The sequence below is a fragment of the Trachurus japonicus genome, chromosome 7 (genome assembly GCF_045865225.1).
Source record: "Trachurus japonicus isolate A0001 chromosome 7, Traja_1.0".
Lineage (NCBI taxonomy): Eukaryota > Metazoa > Chordata > Actinopteri > Carangiformes > Carangidae > Trachurus > Trachurus japonicus.
This window is the reverse complement of record NC_140913.1, coordinates 1616920-1641075: the sequence shown is the minus strand read 5'-3', so window position 1 is coordinate 1641075 and position 24156 is coordinate 1616920. Positions and strand designations below refer to the sequence as shown.

Here is a 24156-nt window from a genome sequence, read left to right as displayed (position 1 = left end):
ATGGAGATCAAGCAGAGCGGACAAACTTTGAAAGCGACATGTTTACACCTCTGGCCAGACTCTCTCTGGTCTGCTGTCGGTAGTGTGTGTGTGAATGTATCGTTTAGGAGCGTCAAACATTTCTTTTGGCAAATATATTGCACAATTTCTTTGCTCCTCACATTTAATGTTGGGTTTTAAGGAAAAAAAAATTGCAGGACCGTTTTTATTTTTTGTATTCTTATGATGATGATTATTCTTTTTATTATTATTGGTTGATGGGCCGGGGGCCGGTCCAAAAGACTGGCGGGCCGGATCTGGCCCGCGGGCCGCTAGTTGAATAGCCCTGGCTTACGCTGTGATAAGGCTTTAGAATAGTAGCCGTGGTATATGCTCAATATACCACGGTTAACAACCAATCAGATCGCCGGATTTCACCTTTCCGTTTAATAAAGCTTCGTAACCCACTTGTTTACGGTCTAGGAAGTATCCTTGTCTCCTTATTATCTAAACCCCCTGACTTCATTCTAGGATTATTGTCTAGTTGCTGAAACTCATTCACAGTTTGTGTTACTCCTCACAAGGGGCAAAAGATCACACAATGACCTTCATCGTCCCCACGTGGTATTTTGTGCGTTGTTTAAATTTGTGGTTAAGTCTGAAATCTGTGCTTGGGGACGATGTTGTTTATTTCTCCTACTCCTACCTTCACATATGTTCATCCATATTTAATGTACAACGTCTAGCAGCCTGTGTGTGTGTTGTGTGTGTGTGTATTTCCCTGTGGGTATGATTGTATAAATGAAATGGTGTCAGTGTTTGGTCTGCATATATTAGTGTTTGTGTGTATGTTTAGCTGTGTGTCTGTGTGTGTGTGTGGGGGGCTCCCTGCTGTCTGACACCATCTGCTGTTCTCTCAGACTGAGGCAGTGAGTCGATGAGTTGATGGAAGAACTGATCCCAAACGCTCAGAGGAAACAGGAAACACTTCTCTGCTGATTAAACATTTTACTGTTGCTAGGAGACAAATTAAAACTGCAGGTGGATTAAGAACAGGTGTGTCAGGTGTGACTGTCTGAAAGAGAAGAGAGGAGGTGAGGAAGCTTTGTGTTTAGGTAGTAGGAATATGAGGATGCCGGTAGGAACTAAAAGACCTCTCTGATAAGGATGCAGGGTGGGAAGTTAGGGAGCAAGGAAAGGAGAAGTTTCTTAGGATGTTTCCTATTACTCCTACTAAATAGCTTTTCTCTTCTCATTAGGTTAGGTAGCAGTTATCTAAAGAAATAACCTAGGTAGGTAGAGAGAGAAGAGAACACATTGGGTCTAGAAAGACCAGGAGGTCCAGAAACAGGGCCGGCCCAAGCCTCCATGGGGCCCTAAGCAAAATCTTTATTTTGGTGCCCTCTATTACTGCCAATTAGAGGTCTTCACGGGTCCAATTTGACGGACCCGAACCCAAATGGACCCGTGAAAATTGGACCCGGACCCGACTGGCCCCTGCGCCAACAGGGTGTTGAGGGCACTGCACTCGACTGGCTCACCTCCTACCTCACCAACAGACAACAGTTCGTCTCCCTCTCTGGCCACACATCCACCCTCTCCCCGGTCACGCAGGGGGTCCCCCAAGGCTCAGTCCTCGGCCCCCTCCTCTTCATCTGCTACCTCTTCCACCTTGGTCACATCATCCGCAATCTCAACCTGGACTATCACTGCTACGCCGACGACACCCAGATCTATATCAGCACCAAATCCACCCAGAACCCTCCCCTCACCCACATCGAAACCTGCATCTCCACAATAAAAACATGGCTGACTCACAACTTCCTCAAACTCAACAGTGATAAAACAGAGCTCATCCTCATAGGCACTAAATCCACCCTCAGCAAAACCGGACCCATCTCACTCACCATTGACACCTCGACCATCACTCCCTCCCCCCTGGCACGCAACCTTGGCGTTATCCTGGACCCCACCCTCTCCTTCGATCACCATGTCAGCTCCGTCGTCAAGACCTCCTACTTCCACCTCCACCGCATCGCCAAAATCCGACACTGCCTCTCTCCCCCTGCTGCCGAATCCCTCATCCAAGCCTTCATCTCCTCCCGCCTCGACTACTGTAACTCCCTCCTCACCGGCATCACTTCCCATTCCCTCCATAGACTTCAAATGGTCCAGAACTCTGCTGCCCGCCTCCTCACCCACACCCGGTCCGGTGAACACATCACTCCCGTCCTCCACTCTCTCCACTGGCTCCCCATCAAACAGCGCATCAACTTCAAGATACTCCTCCTCACCTTCAAAGCCCTCCACCACCTGGCCCCCCCCTACCTGTCTGACCTCCTCATTCCCCACCGCCCCACCCGTGCCCTCCGATCCTCCTCCACTCTCTCCCTGACAACACCCATATCTAAACTCAAATCCTTCGGCGACAGAGCCTTCTCCCGTACTGCACCCCGACTCTGGAACTCTCTCCCCCCATCTGTCCGCGACTCACCCTCACTCCCCACATTCAAGTCCCGGTTAAAAACATACCTCTTCTCCCAAGCCTATGACCTCCCCTACCCATAGCCGGTCTCTCCATCACCTCGCTCATTAATGTGTCACTGTGTACTGTCTCTCCCTCGTCTCCCCCTGTATGTCTCTACCCTGTTTCTTTTGTGTCTTTGTAAGCGTCTTTGGGTTATTGAAAAGCGCTATATAAATTAAATTAATTATTAATTATTATTATATGAGTTCCGAACCTGAACTGAACCCTTAAAAACCCGTGGACCCGAAATGCCCGAGTTGCTTTATGATTTAATACAAGTTGTCTAGCGTTAAATAAGACTTGTTTTTATTAGCTACTACTTTCTGTTTCTTACCTAAACGTAGTCTTCTTCCGCTGCCAGCCCCCCTGGCCATAATGTGATGTAAACAGAAATAAATCCACGTCGTCATTTTCTTGTTTAGATGGTCATGTACTGTAATCCTTCTTCTTAGCCATTGCTAACGCCAATCCACCAGTCATTTCCTCTTGTTTAATTAACGTTATAATTTTGGAGTTTCCATGTGCTTTGCGGAGCGTAACGTTACCGCGGTAACAACACGCTACGGCAACTTGATTATTTAACTATTTTGAACCATTAACCATAACATTACGTTAATAAACAAACTTTTTAACTGCCCCGAGTCCTGACCTAGGCTCTAACTTTTGCTTGAACTGTCACCTTTGACGTCATCATCAGAGTCGTGTAGTTGTTTTGATCACGTGACATAAGTCACACAGGCAGCTCGCAGCCTCGCATTGGACGGAAGGGGGAGGGCGGGGTGATTGACAGCTGTGACAGCCAATCGGCGGGTCCTCTCGGGTACTGTAGGACCCGGCCTTTCACAATAAGCCCGAGCCCCGAGACAAACCGGGGCCGGGTCGGAACCTCGGGTTTTCGGGTTGTCGGGTTTTTCCGAAGACCTCTACTGCCAATAATACTATTTCATTTTTTACTCCATCATTACGAATCATCATATCCTGGCAGGTTTTTACCCATCTATGGTTTTTATTCTGAAGTGGCACCAAATTTAACTAAAAGTGCAGCTTGGGGTTGATTTACATTACTTCAAATTGATATAGTACTTGGATACTGAACGTCACCTCGGTCGACTGAAAGTAACAAAATAAACCAACAGACAATGCATTTACTGTAAACACGTCATCTGCTTTTTAAAATTTTTACAGAAAAGTGCAACAACAATTTGAAATGCAACAATAATCAAAGTTTTTTGTAATTACGCAGTGTTTCTATAAGGATCGACAAAAGTTACGCACTACAATTTAAAAAAGTTACTTGCCTTTTGGGGGCCCCCCAATAGTCACGGGGCCCCAAGCAGGTGCTTAGTTCGCTGATGCCTTGGGCCGGCTCTGTCCAGAAATGTCCGAGTTAGTAAGGGTGGAGGTGCAAAAAAAAGGAAAGGGGTTTCCAGGGGTGGCCAGGTGTCAACATTAATGATGAGGTGTTTACAGGTGTTCACACAGCTGCATCTCCAGCAGCTTACAGGTGTGCTGTCTGTAACAACATCTACTGCACGTCTGTCTGTCCTGGGTGACGGATCCCTCCTCTGTCCCTCACCCTGAGCTTTCTCCTGGTTTTTCCCGGGAATTTTTCCTCAGTGGATGTGAGGGTCTGAGGTCAGAGGATGTTGTTATGATGCTGTGTAAAGCCCTTTGAGACAAACTGTAAAAACAGGCTATACTAATCAAATTGCCTTGCCTTGCGTAAAACAGTTAATGAATTTGTGTTTGGTTCATTTGTCTACACAGACATTTCAAGGTGTCTACAGACATCTATGAGGGTTTTCGTGTGTCTAGTAGTGTTAACAGGTGTTAAAGGGATACTTCACCCAGAATCAATTCACCAATTTTCTACTCACCATCATGTCAAGGAAGGGTTTGGAGAACTTTTGGAGTTATTAAAACGCTTTTGGAGTTCCAGGGGGGGGTCCGGCTGGCAACGGATTTTCATATAATGGGGACAGATTCAATTTTGAATCATCCAAAACACACACTATGAAACATCCAGATACCTCCATACTGCTCGTCTGTACTGACCCAAGAGTCCTGAAGCCGCCACATGGAAAAGTTGTTTGGAAAAAATAAATGTGATCTCTGTTTTTATCCTTGTTGTAGTAGGAGCTCTCTGTGGCTCTGTTGATGTTTGTGCGTGCGAGATTTGCTGAGAGATGTTCGTCGTAAAACATGGATGTTTGATATAAACACGGAAGAACATCTCGCTGCAAATCTCGTGCAGCCACTGGGAGCTACTGCTACAACAAGGCTAAAAACAGAGATCATATTAATTTTTTACAACTTTTTCATGTCATGGCTTCAGGACATTTGGGTCAGTATGGACGAGGATAACTTCGAAAGTTCTCCAAACCATTCCTTGGCATGACGGTGAGTAGAAAATTCGTGAATTGTTGATTTTGGGTGAAGTATCTCTTTAATAGAGTTTTAGGGCGTTAACTGTTGTTTACAGGCAATGACAGATGAGGTGTCCACAGGTGTGATTGGGACTGTTCTAGTCTCGCTCGCCAGACCCTCCTCCAGAGAAAAAGGAGAGTCTGGCTGCTCCGCCTATGATTCTGCCATCAGAGAAAAAAACACTCCGGCCGTTTGGAATTCTTTCAACCAGTCACAATCGTTGTGGTCGGCGCCGTAGCAGCGGTGTAACGACGGTCGGCAACCGTTGACGGATATTTATTCTTTTGTTCGGTTTAACGGCGGTTGACAACCGCTGACGGATATGTCTTCTTTTGTTCAGTTCATGACATGGATGTACAATAGATCCGTGGTTCGGTTCCTAACTTCCTGTTGTTGTTTTTTGATGTTTCCCTTACCGGGTGGCCCGTTCCGACCAATCAGAGGCTAATTGCAGCAACGCACTTCCGTCAGGCCAGACTAGGACTGTTCTAATAATCTGTCTTTGTTCAGCAGAGATACTGTATATATGATAAGGGAAATCAGTAAATCAAAGTAAAAAAGAAAAAGTAAAGTTGTGTTGTGTGATCGAGGTGTGTTGTTTAGAGAACCCGTAACCTTTCACATGTCTCCTCCTGTTTCCTGTAAACAGCTTGGCCGCCATGTCTAAAGCGACGGTGAAGAAGCTGCACTGGCGCTCCAAGGTAACGACAGCTTCACCTCCACAGACCAGATTCTCTGAGTGTGTGTGGAGACGACACTAATGAGTGTGGACCTGTGGTCTCCAGGTGCAGGAGAGCTTCGTCCCTCTGGGAGGGGGCTCAGGAGAGCTGGGTCTGGCCATCGGGGGCGGGGCCGACTACGGTGAATTTCCCTTTGTCACAGCAGCTCCCGGGGGCGGGGCCACCGTTGGTGACATCATCTTAGAGATCGGGGGGACACCCGTGTTAGGGATGACCCTCGGTGATGTCAGAGGAGTCCTCAACTCCTGTCCTCATCCAATCAGAATCAAGACGGTGTCACCAGGTGAGAGCTTGAGTGGTTCCTACAGGTTTTTAATGGAAACCGTCCTCATCATCACCTGAACCTTCAAACAGCAGGATGTTTCTTTTGGCCTCTTTTTCACGCCTGTTCATCATTTTTAGTTTTTCCATATAAACTCAGCAGACTGTTAATGGCCTAACTGCAGCAGCTCCTTTCTAATTAACATCACACTGTGTCGCCTCTGGAGGACACATCTGAGCCAGTAACAGCAGTGATCATTCAGGAAATTACGGGGGAAACTTTCCAGGAAAATACAGAACCAGAAAGAAAGACAAATGGATGGATGACTTATGCTGCGTTCAAGACAACTCGGAAGTCGGAAAAAAACGAGCTCCGAGTTGTAAAAAATGAATTGAACGGCGTCGAACTCGGAAATTACAGGTCGGAAACTCGGGTATCATATCAGAGCTCTGGCTTTCCGAGTTGACGTCACAACAACATCAAAACATGGCAGCCCTCAACATTTTAAGTTATTTGTTGAGGTTTGAATGCATATTTTTGTGTATTATTGCAGTAGCCTATATGAAATACGTTTATATTAAGCTGTGATTGTTGTATGGTGTGAAATTGCGGTCCTCGTATGTGACGGAAATAATGTTTAACTGTTATCAAGGCTATAACATTAAATGTGCACTCATCTGCAGCGTCTCCTCTCCTCCAAAATAAACATCATTTACTGCTGCATTTATTTTTCGTATTCAGCTATGAGCCACAATACGCCAAACTACTTCCTTCAGGTATCCATGTTTTTTTTCTTCCGAGTTCCTGCAGCGTGAACGCAATGATGCCGGAAGTCGGAGATTTCCGAGTTGGGAATTCCAACCTCCGAGTTGTTATGAACGCAGCATTATGACATAACTGTGACATCACTTCCTGTCTGTGTCTCAGGCTCCTCCCTCTGTAAGGACCTCAGGTTGTATCTCAGCAAGTGTTTCACTCCAGGCTCCATGGACAGTCAGCTGCAGCAGCTCATCAGAGAGAATCTGTATCTGCGCGCTGTTCCCTGTAAGACACACACACACACACACACATCACACTATCACACATCACACCTGTGTTAACCTGTGTGATGACATCACAGTGGCTCGCCCCCCCCTACAGGTACAACCAGGCAGCCTCGGGATGGGGAGATCTCAGGTGTGGACTACAACTTTGTGTCCATTGAGGAGTTTTTCTCTCTGGAGGAGTCTGGAGCTCTGCTGGAGAGCGGCAAGTTTAAAGGTACAAAAAGCAAACGCACCCACAACAATACATTGTAAACACAGCAGACTGTCCCTTTCTTATATATAATACATTCATAACACTGAAGTGCTTTAGAGGTGTTTATACAGTGTGGGGTAACTATTTAGTTTTAAGGCGTTACTGTTATCCCTTGTTGATGTTTGCTGATGTATTTTCTATGTATTGATTTCTTTCTCTTTGATGCCAGAAAATAAATGAATGAATGCTTTATTGTCATTGTACACACAATACAATTAAATTAAAAGTGCTGAAACTCAAAACAGTGCAAATAAAACAGTCACATACAGTACATAAGAGACAAAACAACTCCCATATACAACAATCACACAGCAGCATGTGCAATAGGATAGTGTGCAATTCATAAGGACTTACAGACATATCGAATTGGGCAGCATGCACTAAACACGTCAACTAGCACTAACAGCACTTCAGCACCTTGTACTGTAAGGTTTGACTAAGTCCCTGACACTGTGGGAGATGTCTGGTGACTGGTCTGGAATCAGTGTTTGGTTTTTCAATTTCAAAAAGAAATCTCCTTCCATATTGATAGTTGTTGTTGCCTTGTTTCTCCTATGACTAACACCAAATTATTAGCCTGGGCTATAGTCTCAAACATATTTCTTACATGAAAGTGTTCATTAATATGTATGTCCCATTTTTTAAAGATAAATACATCTCAAACCAATAAATACCATTATCAATACAATAAAGGTGAAAGAATATATATATATTTTTTTTTATTAATAGTTACAACCATGATTGAGGTAGTGTGTACTAAAATAGTTAAAATGCATGTTATAGTCCTGGTGACAGAGTCAGAGACACTTTAATGTGACAATCTGTGTTTAAAGGTACGATATGTAAGAATGTGGCCAAAATTGTTGCTGCAGTCAAATTCAAAACACAGCAGCGCGTTGTCCCCCCTCCCCTACCCACCAGACTCCAGGTTGCCAGACAGTGACGCGCTAACCTCCACTCTGCTCACTCAGTCAGTCTCAAAGCAGAGTAAAAAGCTAAATATTCATCAACAACCTCACTGTTTTTTATTGCTCCGACTCACAGTAACTATGAGCGGAGTTCACGTCACCCAGGTGATCTGCAAGTTATTGTTAACAGTTACATTACTGCTCCGACGCTGTGTCTGTGACACACACACACACACACACACTGTAACCCTGCATCTACAGGAGCCTTAGTGCGTGTTAATCACGCCGTAGATGAGCCAACATAGAGACGTCTTACCGCAGAATAAACAACATGAGCCGCTCCGTTTCATTCCGTTTCTCCCTTTACAGTCTATGGTTTCTCCTCCACTTTCTGACGATGGATCATAAAACATGACTACCGGAGACAGGCTACACATTCACAATCACTTTATTTACCATCGGCTCCATTTCGCCACATTTCCTCCCTCTTTTCTAACTTTCACTTTGTAATTCTTCCCTTTAGCTTAGCGTTAGCAGCAGCTGAAACTAACTAGGCTATAGCTCACAACAAGCTGTGTATTAAAAGGCAGAGCGACAAGCCTGCTTTTTTATTTCTAAAAAAATAAAAAATAATTTCTACCATGTGATATCAAGGAAATATGACTATAATAACCGATAATAGAACACAATCTTTTTTTTTCACGATGTGGTTTTATCTCCCAACCGTATTTGCAGCTCAGTGGAAGCTAACTGGCAACCCGGAGGCTGAAATGCCACAGACGCTGTGACTGGGAGAAAGCGCTGGGTGGTGACACATACCAACCATAGAAATTCAAAACATAAACAAAAAAAAATTTTTTTTAATGGGAATATCTTGGCTGTAGGATTGTTGTTGGTGAGTTCAGTATGTTATATGAACATTATTCCTGAGTCTCTGACTGTGACATATTAGGACAATTTTACAACCAGTTGCTTTAGATTTCTTACATATTGTACCTTTAAGTCATGGAATCTTCTGTCTTCTGATCATCAAATCAGCGGATCACTGCGCTTCTATGGTGAATTACACTCAACAGAGCTGATGAACATCAGATGCGTTTATCTGCTCTAATTGTCTTTTATTTTCAAATACACATTCTCTCAGATTCACACAGCTTTTTAAAATGTAAAAAAAAAAGAAAAGAAAAAAGAAGTCAGAGTAAAAACCAGGAAGCTGGTCTCACTGCTCCGGTAACTTGACACTAATGTGGATGAAGCAGTGACAAGGTGTCATATATACAGTGTCATCATTATATGTACAGGTCAGGACAGGTGTTCCTCCTCAGGTGAGAAGGCGACAGGTGTGTGTGTGTGTGTGTGTGTGTGTGTGTGTGTGTCTGTGTGTGTTATTTTGTGCAGTGCGTAGAGACGTTGAATGAACAGTGTTTGGGAGGAAAGAGGATTTTATGTCTCTAATCCTTCAAACCTCAAACACCAAACCTGCTTCACTCTGTCCTACATCTCTCTCTCTCTCTCTCTTTAACCCACCATGTGTGTGTCTGTCTCTCTGCCCCCCACCCCCACCGGTCCCTTCAGTATTAATCTGATGGGATTCATGTGACTAAAATAGAAGCTGAATTCACACATAAATATCTGTGTTCACACTAAATGAAGTGACAGAGGCTGATCAGAGGCTTTGAGTTTTTTTCAACTTTTCTCTTTGATATTGATTTTCAATCTGATCATATGGACTAGAAGTTTAACCTGAGCATCAGGTGTCACTGTCTGTCACTGACCAATCCAAGCACTGCGTTCCTGCTCATCCCTTCTTCTGTTTCTCCTTCCAATCACAGGAAACTACTACGGGACGCCCCGCCCCGTCCACATCGGTCCAGAGAGTCCACCAATCACATACCAGGAGCATCGAAACCTGCTGAGGAACTTCAGGACGAGGAGCAAGTCTCTAAGCAACCTGGAGAAAGCTGTGGAGGAGGGGGACAACAGTGAGGAGGACAGTGGACTGTCGGGTAGAGACACACAGAGTTTATACTTCACACACACACACACAGAAAGGTATACAGGCTGAATGCTATTCAAAGTCGAGCTATTCGTTGTTTTCTAGGTGTGCATAAATTTACTCCTGCTCTGGCTCTCCAGGGTGACATGGGCTGGGAACCCTGTTTGATTAAACAGAAAGGGGAAATGCTCAGGCTTTGGAATCGCTTGTCTTCTATGCCAGAGGATAGAATAGCCAAAAAAGTCTTTAACTGGGATAAAACACATAACTATCCTTGGTATCGTGACATCATGAAAGCTATTTTTAGTGAGGCTCAACAACATATTTTCACTAATGGTTTGCGTTGAAATGTTAATTTTGTGAAACACAAGTTAATTCTTGAGTATAAAGAAAAATGGGCTAATGATATCTGGTTTAAACCAAAGCTCAGAACCTATTGCCAATTGAAAAACGTATATTGTTCAGAACCCTATATGACTTTGCCATTGGATAGATCCAAGAGATCTTTATGTGCTGGGATTCTCCCTCTGGCAATAGAAGTTGGTAGGTTTAACTCAGTACCTGAGGATGAAAGACTATGCACATTATGTAATTTAAATGTAATTGAGGATGAAGGGGCGGTGCGTGGCGCAGTGGTTAGAGCGGCCGCCCCATGTGGAGGCTACAGTCCTCAACGCAGGCGTCCCCGGTTCGAATCCCGCCGACCTTTCCTGCACGTCATTCCCCCTCTCTCTGCCTCCCCCTTTCCTGTCTATCTCACTGTGCTATCAAAAAAGCCCAAAAAAAAAAAATGTAATTGAGGATGAACTGCATTTTGTGTTTCATTGTCCGTTATATGACAAAGCCAGGCAGTTTTTGTTTCAGAAAATGCAAAATGTGAAACCTGAGTTGTTTTGGGTTGATGATGAGGTAAAGTTGGAATGGTTCTTCAGAAAAGAAGTCTTTACTAGAGCTGCTTTCATAAAAAAGTGCCTGGTCAAAAAGTAAAATTAATTATTAAAATTATAAATTAATGAATTATTTATGTGAATTCCATGTGGTTTTTGTTTTTGTTTGGTTTTGTCTGTGCTCTGATGATTTTGTTTGGTGTCTAAATATGATGATAATGTGTCTTGTAAGCCCTTATAGGCTGGGCGCCTTAATTGGTGCACTACACGCAAATAAATATAAATTCATTCATTCATTCATTCATTCAAATTCATATACACACACATACACATGCACGCTCTATCTCTCTCTATCAGCAGGTTCAGCTGGAGCCCCGCCCAGCACCCTGCCTCTCAACCAGTCCTGGGAGACGGCGGTGGGGAGTCGGGAGCCGCTGGAGAACGGAGGAGGAGGAAGAGGAGTGGGGAGAGGAAGAGGAGCAGGAGGAGCAGGTGGTCCCCTGCCTGAAAACTGGGAGCTGGCCTACAGTGATTCAGGAGAGCCGTACTACATCGAGTCAGTGTCTCTATCAGTGATCATTAATCGATTCAAACATCAATAGTCAGCTGATTAGACCTTTCATGTTCAGTAAAAAAAAAAACTAACCAGGAAGAGAAAAGACTGAACAAATCCTACCCAGCATTCATTCTGTATGATGATGATGATGATGATGATGATGATGATGATGATGATGAGGATGATGATGATGAGGATGATGATGATGATGATGATGATGATGTGTCTCTGTCAGTCATAACTTAAAGACAACCAGCTGGCTGGATCCTCGAACTCAGAACAAAGAGATGACTACCTGTACAGAACGTAAGTTTATCTTCTTATCTGATTGATTGATTGATTGATTGATTGATTGATTGATTGATTGATTGATTGATTGATTGATTGATTGATTGATTGATTGATCTAAAGTCACTTGGCACCACCTTCCAGCTGCTGCTGCATTGGTCATCTGTTACTGATCACAATACGTTTATAATGTTCTTTTTGTCACAATTATTACAGTATAATAATTACATTGTAATGATCAGATCATATCGATCAGATTGTGACTGCATTTACTGTCGGATGAAAGTTGATTTGTGCTGACACATTAAACATTAAAGGGGTAGGGGTATATAAGCTTTGGCTTCAACCTACACACTTTCGGTTATATAAGCTTGATATATACCGAAATAAATAAAATTCATTCATTCAAACTGATCTAGAGTCAGGACCAGACCAATGCTCTTCCTGTTGGGCCTTTTATTTTTACAGCAGCAGCCAGCAGGGGGCAGCACAGATTCACAGATGGGTTCTGCTTTATTCTACTGCATCTTCCACTGTCCATCAGCCTGCCATCAGGTTGATGGACAGGCAGATGGAACAAGGGGGGAGTTGTGGGTTCTACAAGTGAAGACCACTTCTGCGTTCAAAAAGCTGCAGTACCCCGGCGGCCTCTGGGGGCTGGGACCAGAAGGGAGCAACTCCAATTGAGCCCCATGTTAGCCGGCTTTACAGCTTAAAAAAACATATTTACAGCCTGGTACATTTTATTTTTTTGGACTCTACCGATAGTTTCCACCTCCGTGAACACTGTGGGGGGGTGGTGGTGGTGGGGGGGGGTTTCTCTTACTGTCTTCTAGTGTCTTCTACCAATGTCCACTCCACTGTCTTCTACTGACCCCTATGTCTTTTGATGAGCTTTCATCTGTTGTTGTCTAATGTCCTTACTTAAAGGGATAGTTCAACATTTTGGCAAATTGGCCCATTGCCACAATCCCTATAGTTTTAGCAGAAGGTTCGTTACCTTTTAATTGTCGCTGCAAGCTGTTTTTAGAGCGGCTCTGCTCCGCCGTTCTAAAAATAGCTTGCACCGACAATTAAAAGGTAACAAACCTACTTCTATAGGGACTATAGGGATTATGGCTTTTGAACTATCTCTTTAAGCCTTCCTGTCCTCTCACTTCTTGTCTTGTCCTCTATGTCAGTCCCGGAGTTCACAGACGAGCCCAGTCAGTTAAAGGGTTACTCCATCCACACCCGACTCTCCAAAGGACCTCGAGGTTTCGGGTTCAACATCGTCGGAGGAAGTCGACCACGGGAGTTTCTCCAGGTGTACAGTGTCACACCAGGAGGACCGCCGGCTCTCAACACAGGTACTGATCTGGTCATGCTGCTGCTGATCCTGCTGAAGGTTCTACTGCTGCTGCTGCCAGGTGCACAGCCTTTCACCATGTCACTGACTTCTGCAGCCAATCATGTCACAGTCTGTCATGTGTCATGTGAAGGTCTGTGATAAGACATCCAGACATCCACAGTTCATCTGGGTTTTATTGTACGGCGCCCTCTAGTGTCCGTGGCCGTTCTGAGGTCAGCTGACAGGTGGTGGAAACTGCTCTGATTCCCATGTGAAACTGATCATCACTGTTTCTTTTCCTTTTCCTTTTCCTGACCAACAACCGATGACACACAACCAGGTGTTTATTATCATTGCCATGACGACTGCTCTTAACAGGCTAGGACCTTGGGACCACGATGTCATGATGTGCTACAACTAATCCACACACACACACACACACACCAATTCTTTAATCTCGCCGACACACAGCCTCTTTTCTCTCCCAGACTGTCAGACCTGCTCACGTGCACAGAAGTCAGGAATGTAACACACACACACACACAGTGTTTGTTCATGAATACTCTTGGGAAAATGAGGCTCTGTGTGGTACTGCTCAACGGCACAGAGGAATAGGGGAATAACATCATTTTAATAGAAAAAAACTTAGAAAAACTTTTAAATAGATAAATAATAAATAAATAGAAAACTTTAAGATGGAATGAAAAATAGATAAACAGTGTTTGAAATCTCAATGACAAATTTGCTTTCATATCCTGCACATGTTCATGTCTCACAGATAAAATATGCAAAAAGCAGTGCAGGCTGGAAACAGTCACTGAACATCAATAGAAACACTCTTGTGCCTTACATCATATCACATTTCATGATCAGCTAATGCAGGAAACCAGGTCATTGCCACTGTACGTCCGATGAACATGGAGCCACACACACACGCATGCGGTGTAGACACACAACTGTATGTATTATTCAAGCAAGGTCATTTATTTAAAGCTGCAGGAGCAGGAGCAACACGTCACCCTAAACCAGGGCCACCTCCACTACAGCTCTGTATCTGCAGACTGGAGGAATGTTAAGGTGCGTTCACACCAGACTTTTTATTTTTGTCGCTGTCGCTCGTATCGCTCCAAAAAAATTTGGCACAGAGCCACAGACTCGCATTTTCGCTTTTATTTTATTTATTTATTTTATTTTTATTTAAGGAAGACAATGCACATTAATGGACATAATAAAATGTAAAAGTGCCAGTGTTAGCCAACGGCTAGTTTCCGACTGTCATGCCCACTGCCATGTGTCTCTGTTTACACCAGCACCACCGGGATTATGGCAGCCAATCAGCGCTGAGCGACGAGCGACTGACGGCCGGAGAGTTGGGATTTCTCATCTTGAGCGACAGAGCGAAAAAACGCTCCGTCGCTGTCGCTCGGAGCCCTAGCGATTTTTCGCCTGGGTGATTAAACGCTCAATCACTCGTTTGCATTGACTTAACACAGAGGTCTTCAACAGGGGCCCCCTAGGGGGTCCGCGGAGGTACTGCAGGGGGGGTCGCGAAAGTTTTGGTTGAGGGAAAAAAAAAAATATGAAAAAAGTTACAAATGGAAGTTATGAAAAAAAGATCCATTGTGAATATAGGGGTGTTCCCTGCAGCTTAATTTTGGATTTTTACATACAAGTCCTTTGTTTTCCTATAATATAGGTGTCAGGAGCCTTTGTATTGTATCCGATACAAACACGGCACACCGTCTCTCTCTCGCTCTCTCTTGCTCACTCCCCCCCACCCCCCTCTAGAATCAGCCCGATCGCGGGCGCGGGCGCGGGCACACACACACACACACCACTGTCACTGGTGCTGTGACACTCGGCCCCTGAACCGTCACAACGATGGGACTTTAGTTTTCATTCTCCACACACTCGTTAATTAACAGCACACACTCACACAACGGTGACATTTACGCGCCGCCGCGTCTGCTCATAGCGCAGCAGTAATGAAGCAGCGTCAGGCCGTCACTGAAACGCTCCGTGGAACCGAGACATGACACGGTGCGCCCGGTGGAAATGTTCTCAGAATCAGCTCCGGTGACCGCGGCGCTGACGACTGGGGGTGAGTTGCGAGCGTCATATGTCTTGGTAGAGCACGGCCTCTGCAGCGACCCTCCAACAGTCCCATCGCTGCGTGTCAACCCCCCCTCTCACTTTCTCTCCGCGCCCCCCGTCTCTCTCCAGCTGCCCTTCAAAATGAATGCATGAGAAAAAAAAACACAGTAGGGGAAACACTGCTTTGTGTTCTCTTTTTATGGTTTAGTAATTCTTTCATTGGTGCAGTAGCAGCGTTCAGTTACCACAAGCGTAGTTGTGACCTGTTGTGATCATACTGTAGATCTATGACATGGCTTTTTTTTTTTTTTTTTTTAAGTCCCTTCGAAATATAGGAGTGGCATGACCACCAAAAAAAGCGAGACTTATAGTTCAGAATAGAGAGCCTAAGCGGAAGCAGGAAGTAACGTCGCCATGGGACCTCAACTCTGAAAAACTATCTATGCAAGTGAACGGGACTGAAAATTTTATTTCGTGATCCGATTGAATTGTGCCATGAGAAAAAAATATGACCTCTACCTGTTTAAAACATCACGTTTCATCCGGGGAAAAAAGCAGTTTATCATAAAACGGCAACAGAAGAATGTATTTTGTGTGACGACGCTCTACGGACTACAGATCTGGTGTCCCACAAAAAATACGTCACCAACTGACACGGGAAAGGGCGGCATTTGGTGTGTGACGTCACCTACGCGACTTGTAGTCTTTCTGGTTACGGATTCTTCCGAATTTTATTTTACAATAGTTTTACAACAAACTGCTGATTTCTCGGCATGAAACGTGATGTTTTAAACAGGTAGAGGACATCTTTTTTTCTCATGGCGCAATTCAATCGGATCACGAAATAAAACTTTCAGTCCCGTTCACTTGCATGGATAGTTTTTCAGAGTTGAGGTCCCATGGTGACCGTTACTTCCTGCTTCCGCTTAGGCTCTCTATATGGCAGTTAATATAAACAGAGAATTTCTAATATTGAGGAGAAGTGCCACTCTCGTCCAACTTCCGGGTTTTCAGAACACGTCTCTGTCCATGTGGGGGCGCTCGCAGGCGAGTGCAGAATGAATGGGAGTCAATGGGGATACACCCCTAAAAATCCACTTTTCTCTGGAAATAATTTTTTGTCAAGTAATTTGAATATTATTATCAAAAGGGGGAAGCAATAAAATGCACTTGGCTGAATATTGGATTTTTTAAGTTCACTTTTCTGTTCTAAAAAGCTGTTCAAAAAACATGATGACGTCACAGACAACTTCTGAGTCACCTCAGAGCACGATGACAGCCCGTCCAGCCCGTCTACGGAACCGCGGACCGTAACCATGTTAGCGCTGCTCTCTGTCCAATACACACATGAAGCTTCACTTTTCATTCAAACAATAAACTAATGCTACTGCTACAATTGTTAGATTTCATCAATGAGACCAACATTTATCTCCTAAAAAGAATTTAACCAGCCGGTGGTAAACCTCTAAAACCCTACGGGTAAGTTAATTAGCGACCGTTTTCTCTGCCGGGATCGACGACAGAGGTAGGCCGACCGAGCACGTCAGCAGACCGGCTGCTGCCGCTGTGATGTCCCGGTCATTGCTCCACAGGTGGAGCTTCACTTCTCCGAAAACATTGGAGCAGACTTCTAAACAGCCGTCATTTGGATATATTGGGGGACTAAACAGTTACTTTCTCGCTTGAAAAAATATTAAAAGTTAAAGCAGAAGTAAGTGATATATTTGTGTTAATATAAGTCTTAAATAGTTATATCTTCCGACAGCAATCACTTACATAAAGTGTTTGGTCTGAAACACGGGTCTGTCAGTCACTCTGCTCTGCTCTGAGTCGAGGAGAAAACATTTATCGTATCCTACAGTTTTTATCCAATGAGGAGAGAGAACGGCATGCAGGGCTGTGTGTGCAGCCAAGGAACGCCGTGAATGTGGCGACGTAGGGACGAGGACTGTTATGGTGCGTTCAAGGAAACTCGTATTTTTCCGACCGTGAAGTGGTACCAGTTCGATCTGGTAAGAGTTCACCAGTCGGAAGTTACGAGTGGCCGTTATAGTGACTTTCACCGGTAAAACAGGTCGGAAAAACACGAGTGGGTTGCCTGGAACGCTACAAAGTCGTAAGTTGTGACTTGAAGCTGTAATTTACGATTTCAAAAGCCTGCCTGGAACGCAGCATTAGCGAAAACGACCGGACCACTTACTTCTGCTTTAATAAAGTGCATAATAACAGCGTTACAGAAGGAAATAAAACAGCTTTTCGCCCGTTTTACAGCTATTGTGTCATCAGGTGGGATCTCTGGTCGTAAATGGTCGCAAGTCCGTCACTGACCAATCAGCATTCATTAGCAGAATGCTAGCGTTTTATGGGCAACAACAGCCCAACCTATAGGAAATCGAAAGGACAAAACTTCTCAACAATTTCACTTTTAACCTATAATCCATATTGATCTTGCAGAAAATACAACAATATTTGCGATTTTTTGACTATTACCAGGTGAAAGGGACAAATTTAGCCTTCTAGCTCCATAGGGCCCCATTCATTCTGCACTCGCCCGCGAGCACTCCTAGTGGAATTCTGGTGGAACTGCAACCAAGTTCGATACAATGGGGCTAATGGAGAGTGGCAAGGCTCGTCAATAGACTGGCTCTGATATAAAACACATTTTATCCACCACTTTATTTTCCCATGATCCATTGCGTCACATAACAACGGAAGTCGGTTTTCAACTTCCGTTTTACCCGTAATATAATCATAATACATCCATGAATATAATACATCCATGGTTTTACCCCGTAGTAGCATTCTAGCGAGCGGCTAACTGGTAGGCGTTGGCACCAAATGCGGGGGCTCCGGGCTGCCAAAACTGCCCTGACTAATCTGATGTTTGTTAAGTCTAGAAAACGAATTACCGAACAAACACCACCACTTCTGTGTGCACGCCTCTGCAACTAGTCATGGCTATCGTAGCCGTTAGCTTCGCTGCCGCTTACAGCCAACAGCAGCAGCAAACCAACATCAGGACGTCAGCTGTCAAAACCCTCCCGTTGTCGGAAACGACATGAAACTACTCCAGTTTAGCTCAGTCATGTTGTAACTAGGATATCCGCTGGAAAAAAAAATGTTATGGGCTGTTTATTGAGGTATTGAAGACCCTGCTAACAGCTAACGGTTAGCCCAGCTAACGTTAATCTAAAATGTAATGAATGGAGTGTCATGGCGACACCCAGCGTCGTTCTCCGGAAAGTGGTGGATACAATATATATAAGTAGGGGGTCCCCGCTCCATCTCTCCATCAGTTTGGGGGTCCTTGGCCTGGAAAACGTTGAAGACCCCTGGACTTAACATGTAAACTCGTCGCTCGTTCTAAAAACAAAAGGTCCGGTGTGAACGCAGCTTTATGTGAGCTTACTCAGTTCTTCTTCATGTCACTGCTCCTGTCAGACTGTGACATGCTAACCTGCTCTCCTGGTCTGTGGTCCTGCAGCCGACATCCTGGTCTACATTAACGACAGCTGCGTGCTGGGTCGTTCTCATAAAGAGGTGGTGGAGATGCTGAAGTCAGTGCCAATGGGTCAGAGTGTGGACGTGGTGCTGAGGAGAGGATACCCCATGCTCTACAACCCCGACGGCTGTCCCAAGCAGAGTCTGGAGACGGTGCGCTTCGCTTTTTTTCTGCTTCACAGTTGTTTTATGTAATCATTGCTCTTTGTATAAACAGAGTCATGTGTCCTTGAATTAATCACTAACCTTGTATGCGACTCATCTCATAGCCACAGACCCCCAGCGAGCCCTCCAATCCCCCCACCCTGAACCGAGGCCTGACACACCTGACCTACAGCTGCTCGCTGGACGCCAACGGCAGCACGCCAGGTCGCTCCACCACACCAGCCCCCAAACACCAAACACAATTCACACAGTAAAAACGTTAACCCAAACACCCAGAGAGGCTGGTTCACATCCAACCTGAAAAACACCAACCACTTAGAAAGGATGGATGTCTACTTTGTTGAATCAGAGTCATGACATCACTTCCTGTCTCTCCCCTCTAGCTTCTGTAACTGAGTCTGATTTCATGAGTTCCTGCTTTAAAAGAATAGTTCACCCAAAATTCTAATTGCACTCTTTATCTACTCCCCCTCATGTGGACTAAGGGCTGGGAGAAGTTTCAGAGTCCTCCGTGGCTTCTCTGAGTTACAGGGGGTCTCGGCGTAGCAGTGCATGTCCATATAACGGTTGCAAATGGATACAAACTGTCTTCGTAACAAAAAGACACACCAAAAAACATCCAAATACCTCCATGCTGCTCGTATGTAATGTCCGTCTTGTATTGAAGCCCCGAAATGCCGTCCATCCAAATCTCGCGAGATTTGGACGGAGCAGGAAGAGGAGCTTCCGTTACAAACAAGCTTGAAATATAGACTTATTTAATTTTTTTCGGAACAATTTTGCATTTCGGGGCTTCAATACAAGACGGACATTACATACGAGCAGCATGGAGGGATTTGGATGTTTTTTGGTGTGTCTTTTTGTTACGAAGACAGTTGGTATCCATTTGCAACCGTTATATGGACATGCACTGCTACGCCGAGACCCCCTGTAACTCAGAGAAGCCACGGAGGACTCTGAAACTTCTCCCAGCCCTTAGTCCACATGAGGGTGAGTAGATAATGAGTGCAATTTCAATTTTGGGTGAACTATTCCTTTAAATATCATAATTTTAACCTGTACTTTATCCATCTATAAATCCATATATACATTTGTCTATTTATTATTTATTTTGTATGAATTGATTAATAATTATCTGTCTTCTATCTTTTCCATACTCAAATCTAGGACTGGGACAAACCCCGCCCTCCTACACTGCTCAGCCGATGACTAACGGGTTGACAGGCCCACCCACCCCCACTTCCTCTGATGCCCCACTGGGTCCACCTCCCCCTCCAGACAGGATAGCAGCCAATCACAGTGACTCTGATGGTGGCTTGTCCAACGCTGGAACTTCCAGGTCAGTGTTGCTATCAGCTTTGTAAGTTCTGACAGCAGAGGCCCCAGTCAGCTGAGAGCCTAGTAGGATAAGCAGTACAGAAGATGAATGACTGTTATACTATTACCAAGTCTTACAGTTTTTTTTTTTCGATTACTTAAGCATGACTTTGAAAACTGGGTCCGGTTTGTCAAAACACTACATACAATTAGCACAACCATACACCCAATTAGCAGAACACCTCAGATCTTTTCCAAAATGAAACACTCTTGTAAAAACTATACACTACTTTACAAAAATCACATTTTGTTATCATATGGAAACAGACATGTTTCATATGCCATTACTGTAAACAACCCTGTGTTTATGCACCTGATGGTTGTGTTTAACCAATTGGCTCATGGGTGTGATCATTTGATAATCAGTGCTTTGGAGTTGCAAAGAAGTGACATTATCACATACATCACTGTGTTTAGTGTTTTTCAAAAAGTGTGAGGCTGACATTGTGCTTATGTGACCGATGTGGTTGTTATTAGGGATTTCTGATAATACCAGCTGACTGATAATATTGGCCGATATTAGCATAACAATGTAATATCTGTCCATATCGTTATCGGTTTATAGGCCGATAATAAAATCCCGATAACGTAATGCCTGGAGTTTATAGTGAGATAGTGGTGGACCGACGCTAGTTAATTCGCTACTTAGTTATTGCCGTCACTGATTCAGACGCACAATAATAGTCCACATGTTCTACAGGTGTTCCGTTGTAAACAAACTAACATGGCGATGGTGCTGCAACCAAGCTACACAGCTGTTACATGATTGGCTGTTCGCTGTCACTCGTAGGGTCCAGTGATAAGATGAGCCAGACAGAGAGCACGTGTCTGTAAGATGATTGGCTGTTCACGCGTCACTCCCCGATTTCCTTATAATCTGTCTCTGCTCCAATCGTCGCCATCCCGCACGTTGTAGCAATGCAGCACCCCCATTCAAGACAATCAGCGTGTGCTGCGGTACATCGCACAACGTGTGCAGTGGCTGATGGTTTGGTCCGTCAGTCAGAGCGCTTTGTGTCTGTGTCTGTCTGTCTGTCCGTGTGTGTGTGTGTCTGTGTCTGTTTGTCTGTAAACAAATAAACAATGTTAATTTGTGGAATGCATCCACCGGGCGCACCGTGTCATTCCAGTGGAATGACACGCAGGCTTTTTCCCAAAAGGCAGGCTTTTTCCCAAAAAACTAATTAACAACATACCACCCACCGGCGGCCAGTCACACAGGAGTGTCACGGAGCTGCTCCGCTGCAGCCAGAGACCCGCACCGCTGCACTCCACACTGCCACACCCCCCAGATTTGCCTACAAATATACTTATTTAGCTGTAGAAATGATTTGGGAGACATGCCACACTGCAGAGTAGCGGTAAAATGAGCCGATTGCCACTTGACACAAAAGTGCATTTTTCTCTGAAACTAGAGCGGGAGCTCCGTTTTTGGAGAAACCCAGCTCTCTTCTTCTCCTTCGTACTCACGAACGAAACGGCGGAAAAACTCACCGTTTTTTCGAGGAGCACGTTGGAAAGTCACTCTTCAACCACGTGAAAACCGTTTGTTTCTAGGTGATGTACAGAGTTCGGTTCGATGTGAGAAAAAAGGTAAAAAATAGCCAAAAACATGTGGTCCGGAGCGGATGTGCTGAGCAATTAGTGTGGTCGCGAAAGAGTTAACGGTGCGTTCACACTGGGCGCGAGTAAAATATTCACCTCGCTCTTCTCGCTCGAATTTGCCCGCTGGAATATTTGTTTTTACTCGCGGCATTCACGCGAATATTTAGCTTGAGTTCAATATTTTGAACTCGAGCGAACGGGCGAATTTCGCGTTTTCGCTTCATTCGCGCCACACCATTCAAGTCATTCGCGCTGCTGGCACAAATTTGCGTCCATTCGCGTCTGTACATTGACTTTGTATGTAATCTTATCGTGCGAAAAATTCGCCTCACGCCCGGTGTGAACACGCCGTAAGGTTTTGATAATTGTGTAATACATTTTTAAAAAGTATTTCCTGTCCCCGCTCCCTCCTCTTCCTCTTCCTCACAGGTCTTCACTGATTCGCTACAACAGCAGCACTCTCCCCGCCCTCTCCTCCTCCTCCCTCCACCATCAGAGCTCCAAGTCGTCAGAGAGCGACCAGTCTACCACCACCTTCCCCATCTTCTCCTCTACGCTCCCCATCGTGTCCTCGTCGTCCCACACTCTGTCCAAACTGCCCCTCTCTCAGCCAGAGACGGGCCCCCACCAGAGCTCCCCGAGTCCCACCGGAGTCGTCAACAACAACAACAACCCCCCCGCGGCCTCCACACCCCCAGCCCACCCTATACACCGGCCGCCGATGCCCCAGACCTCCCTGGCTCCAACCCCACCCAGAGACATCCCACCCTGTGGCTTTAACGGGTGTCCAGCCAGTCACCAAGTGCCCCCCCCGGCCTCCCGAGGCCCAGGATTTGCGCTCCCCCTTGGGGCTGGGTCACCGGCGTCGGCCCCCGGTGGAGAGCTTGTACCGGTGGCCCTGGGGCGCAGCGAGGGTGGGGGCCTGGGGTTCAGCGTAACAGCTGGGGGCCAAGGGGGTCAGCTGGCGGTGGTGAGGCGGGTCTGGGATCGAAGGCAGTGCCCCTCCCTGCAGCCGGGGGACACCATAGTGAAGATCAATGGAGCCGACGTCCAGAGCCTCAGCTTCTCCCAGGTAAAACTTCATATGGAATATGTTTGGATCCTGGAGTGAAACTGTGATTGGTCAGTGGTAAAGATTTTAAATTTGAAAGCCTCTGAAATGAACATGACATTAAAGCAGAAGTAAGCGGAATGTTTGTGTTAATATAAGTCTTAAATAGTTATATCTTCCGACAGCAATCACTTATATAGAGTGTTTGGTCTGAAACACGGGTCTGTCAGTCACTCTGCTCTGCTGTAAGCCGAGGAGAAAACTTTCCTTGTATCCTACAACCTTTATCCAATGAGGAGAGAGAACAGCATAAAGGGGCGGTCCTCTCTGTGTGTGCAGCCAAGGGATGCGCGTGAAGGTGGTGACGTAGGGACGAGGACGGGGGCTGCTAACTCCATCTGCTGACAGGAAGTTAGCCAAAACCACCGGATCGCTTACTTCTGCTTTAACCTAAGAAAGTACACTCGTGGTTCTTGTGCTGCGTTCCAGGCAGGCTTTTGAACCCGTAAGTTATGACTTCAAGTCACGACTTACGACTTTTAGTGCTTCCTTCCTGATTGAAGTAGTAACAATTAACCAATGAGGTGTTTGGCCAGGTGGCACATATATTGACCAATTAGCTCATGTAGTGTCATTTTGAATGGCAGTGTTTTGAAATGTGACTTTATGTCAAGAGTGTCTTATGCAGAGAGCCGTGTTCAGTGCATTTAAAAAGTGACATTTTGAATTGCAAAACATGTGTAAAGCAGAAAATGTGTAAATGTTTTGGAGACTGACGTGTGTCAGTTTAAATATTTGTGCTATGCATATCGTTTTAGTGTGTAAGCATGGGAAAGTCTCCATTAAGATCTATCAGAAATAGTAACTACGAGTGTCAAGTGGCCCTCACTCTTTTTAACCTGCAGCTTCCCCCACTTGAACAGGCAGCTTGCTTCAGAAGATTTGTACTGGAATTCACTTAATGACCAAGAATCAATTATTTCTTTTCTTTCTTTTATTTTGAAAGTTGTCGAGGCCAAAAGCAGGTGAAAAACCTTAAAATACAACCACAAATAGAAGTTCAAGAAAAATGTAACCCAATAAAACCATAATAACTCAGATATCAAAATCAAATACCTAATTTTTCAATCTTGAAAGTAAGTTGAAAATCCCCACATTTAAACT

At 45.0% G+C, this 24156-nt stretch overlaps 1 protein-coding gene across 5 annotated transcripts in view; it reads left to right on the top strand.

Annotated features, from left to right (window-relative positions):
* The window catches only part of magixa (MAGI family member, X-linked a), a 77276-nt gene that overhangs the window by 19296 nt on the left and 33824 nt on the right, over positions 1–24156 (top strand). For 3 of the 5 annotated variants that reach the window (XM_085780751.1, XM_085780747.1, XM_085780748.1), the window contains exons 2-13: positions 5583–5634; positions 5719–5956; positions 6863–6979; positions 7076–7195; positions 9975–10148; positions 11383–11581; positions 11817–11887; positions 13051–13218; positions 18778–18947; positions 19064–19163; positions 20127–20298; positions 22371–23013. In XM_085780751.1, the coding sequence (XP_085636877.1) occupies positions 5593–5634; positions 5719–5956; positions 6863–6979; positions 7076–7195; positions 9975–10148; positions 11383–11581; positions 11817–11887; positions 13051–13218; positions 18778–18947; positions 19064–19163; positions 20127–20298; positions 22371–23013 (2214 nt within the window). In that variant the 5' untranslated portion in view covers positions 5583–5592. The remainder of the gene's footprint in view (positions 1–5582; positions 5635–5718; positions 5957–6862; positions 6980–7075; positions 7196–9974; positions 10149–11382; positions 11582–11816; positions 11888–13050; positions 13219–18777; positions 18948–19063; positions 19164–20126; positions 20299–22370; positions 23014–24156) is intronic. The other 2 variants (XM_085780749.1, XM_085780750.1) reach the window with 2 other exon arrangements.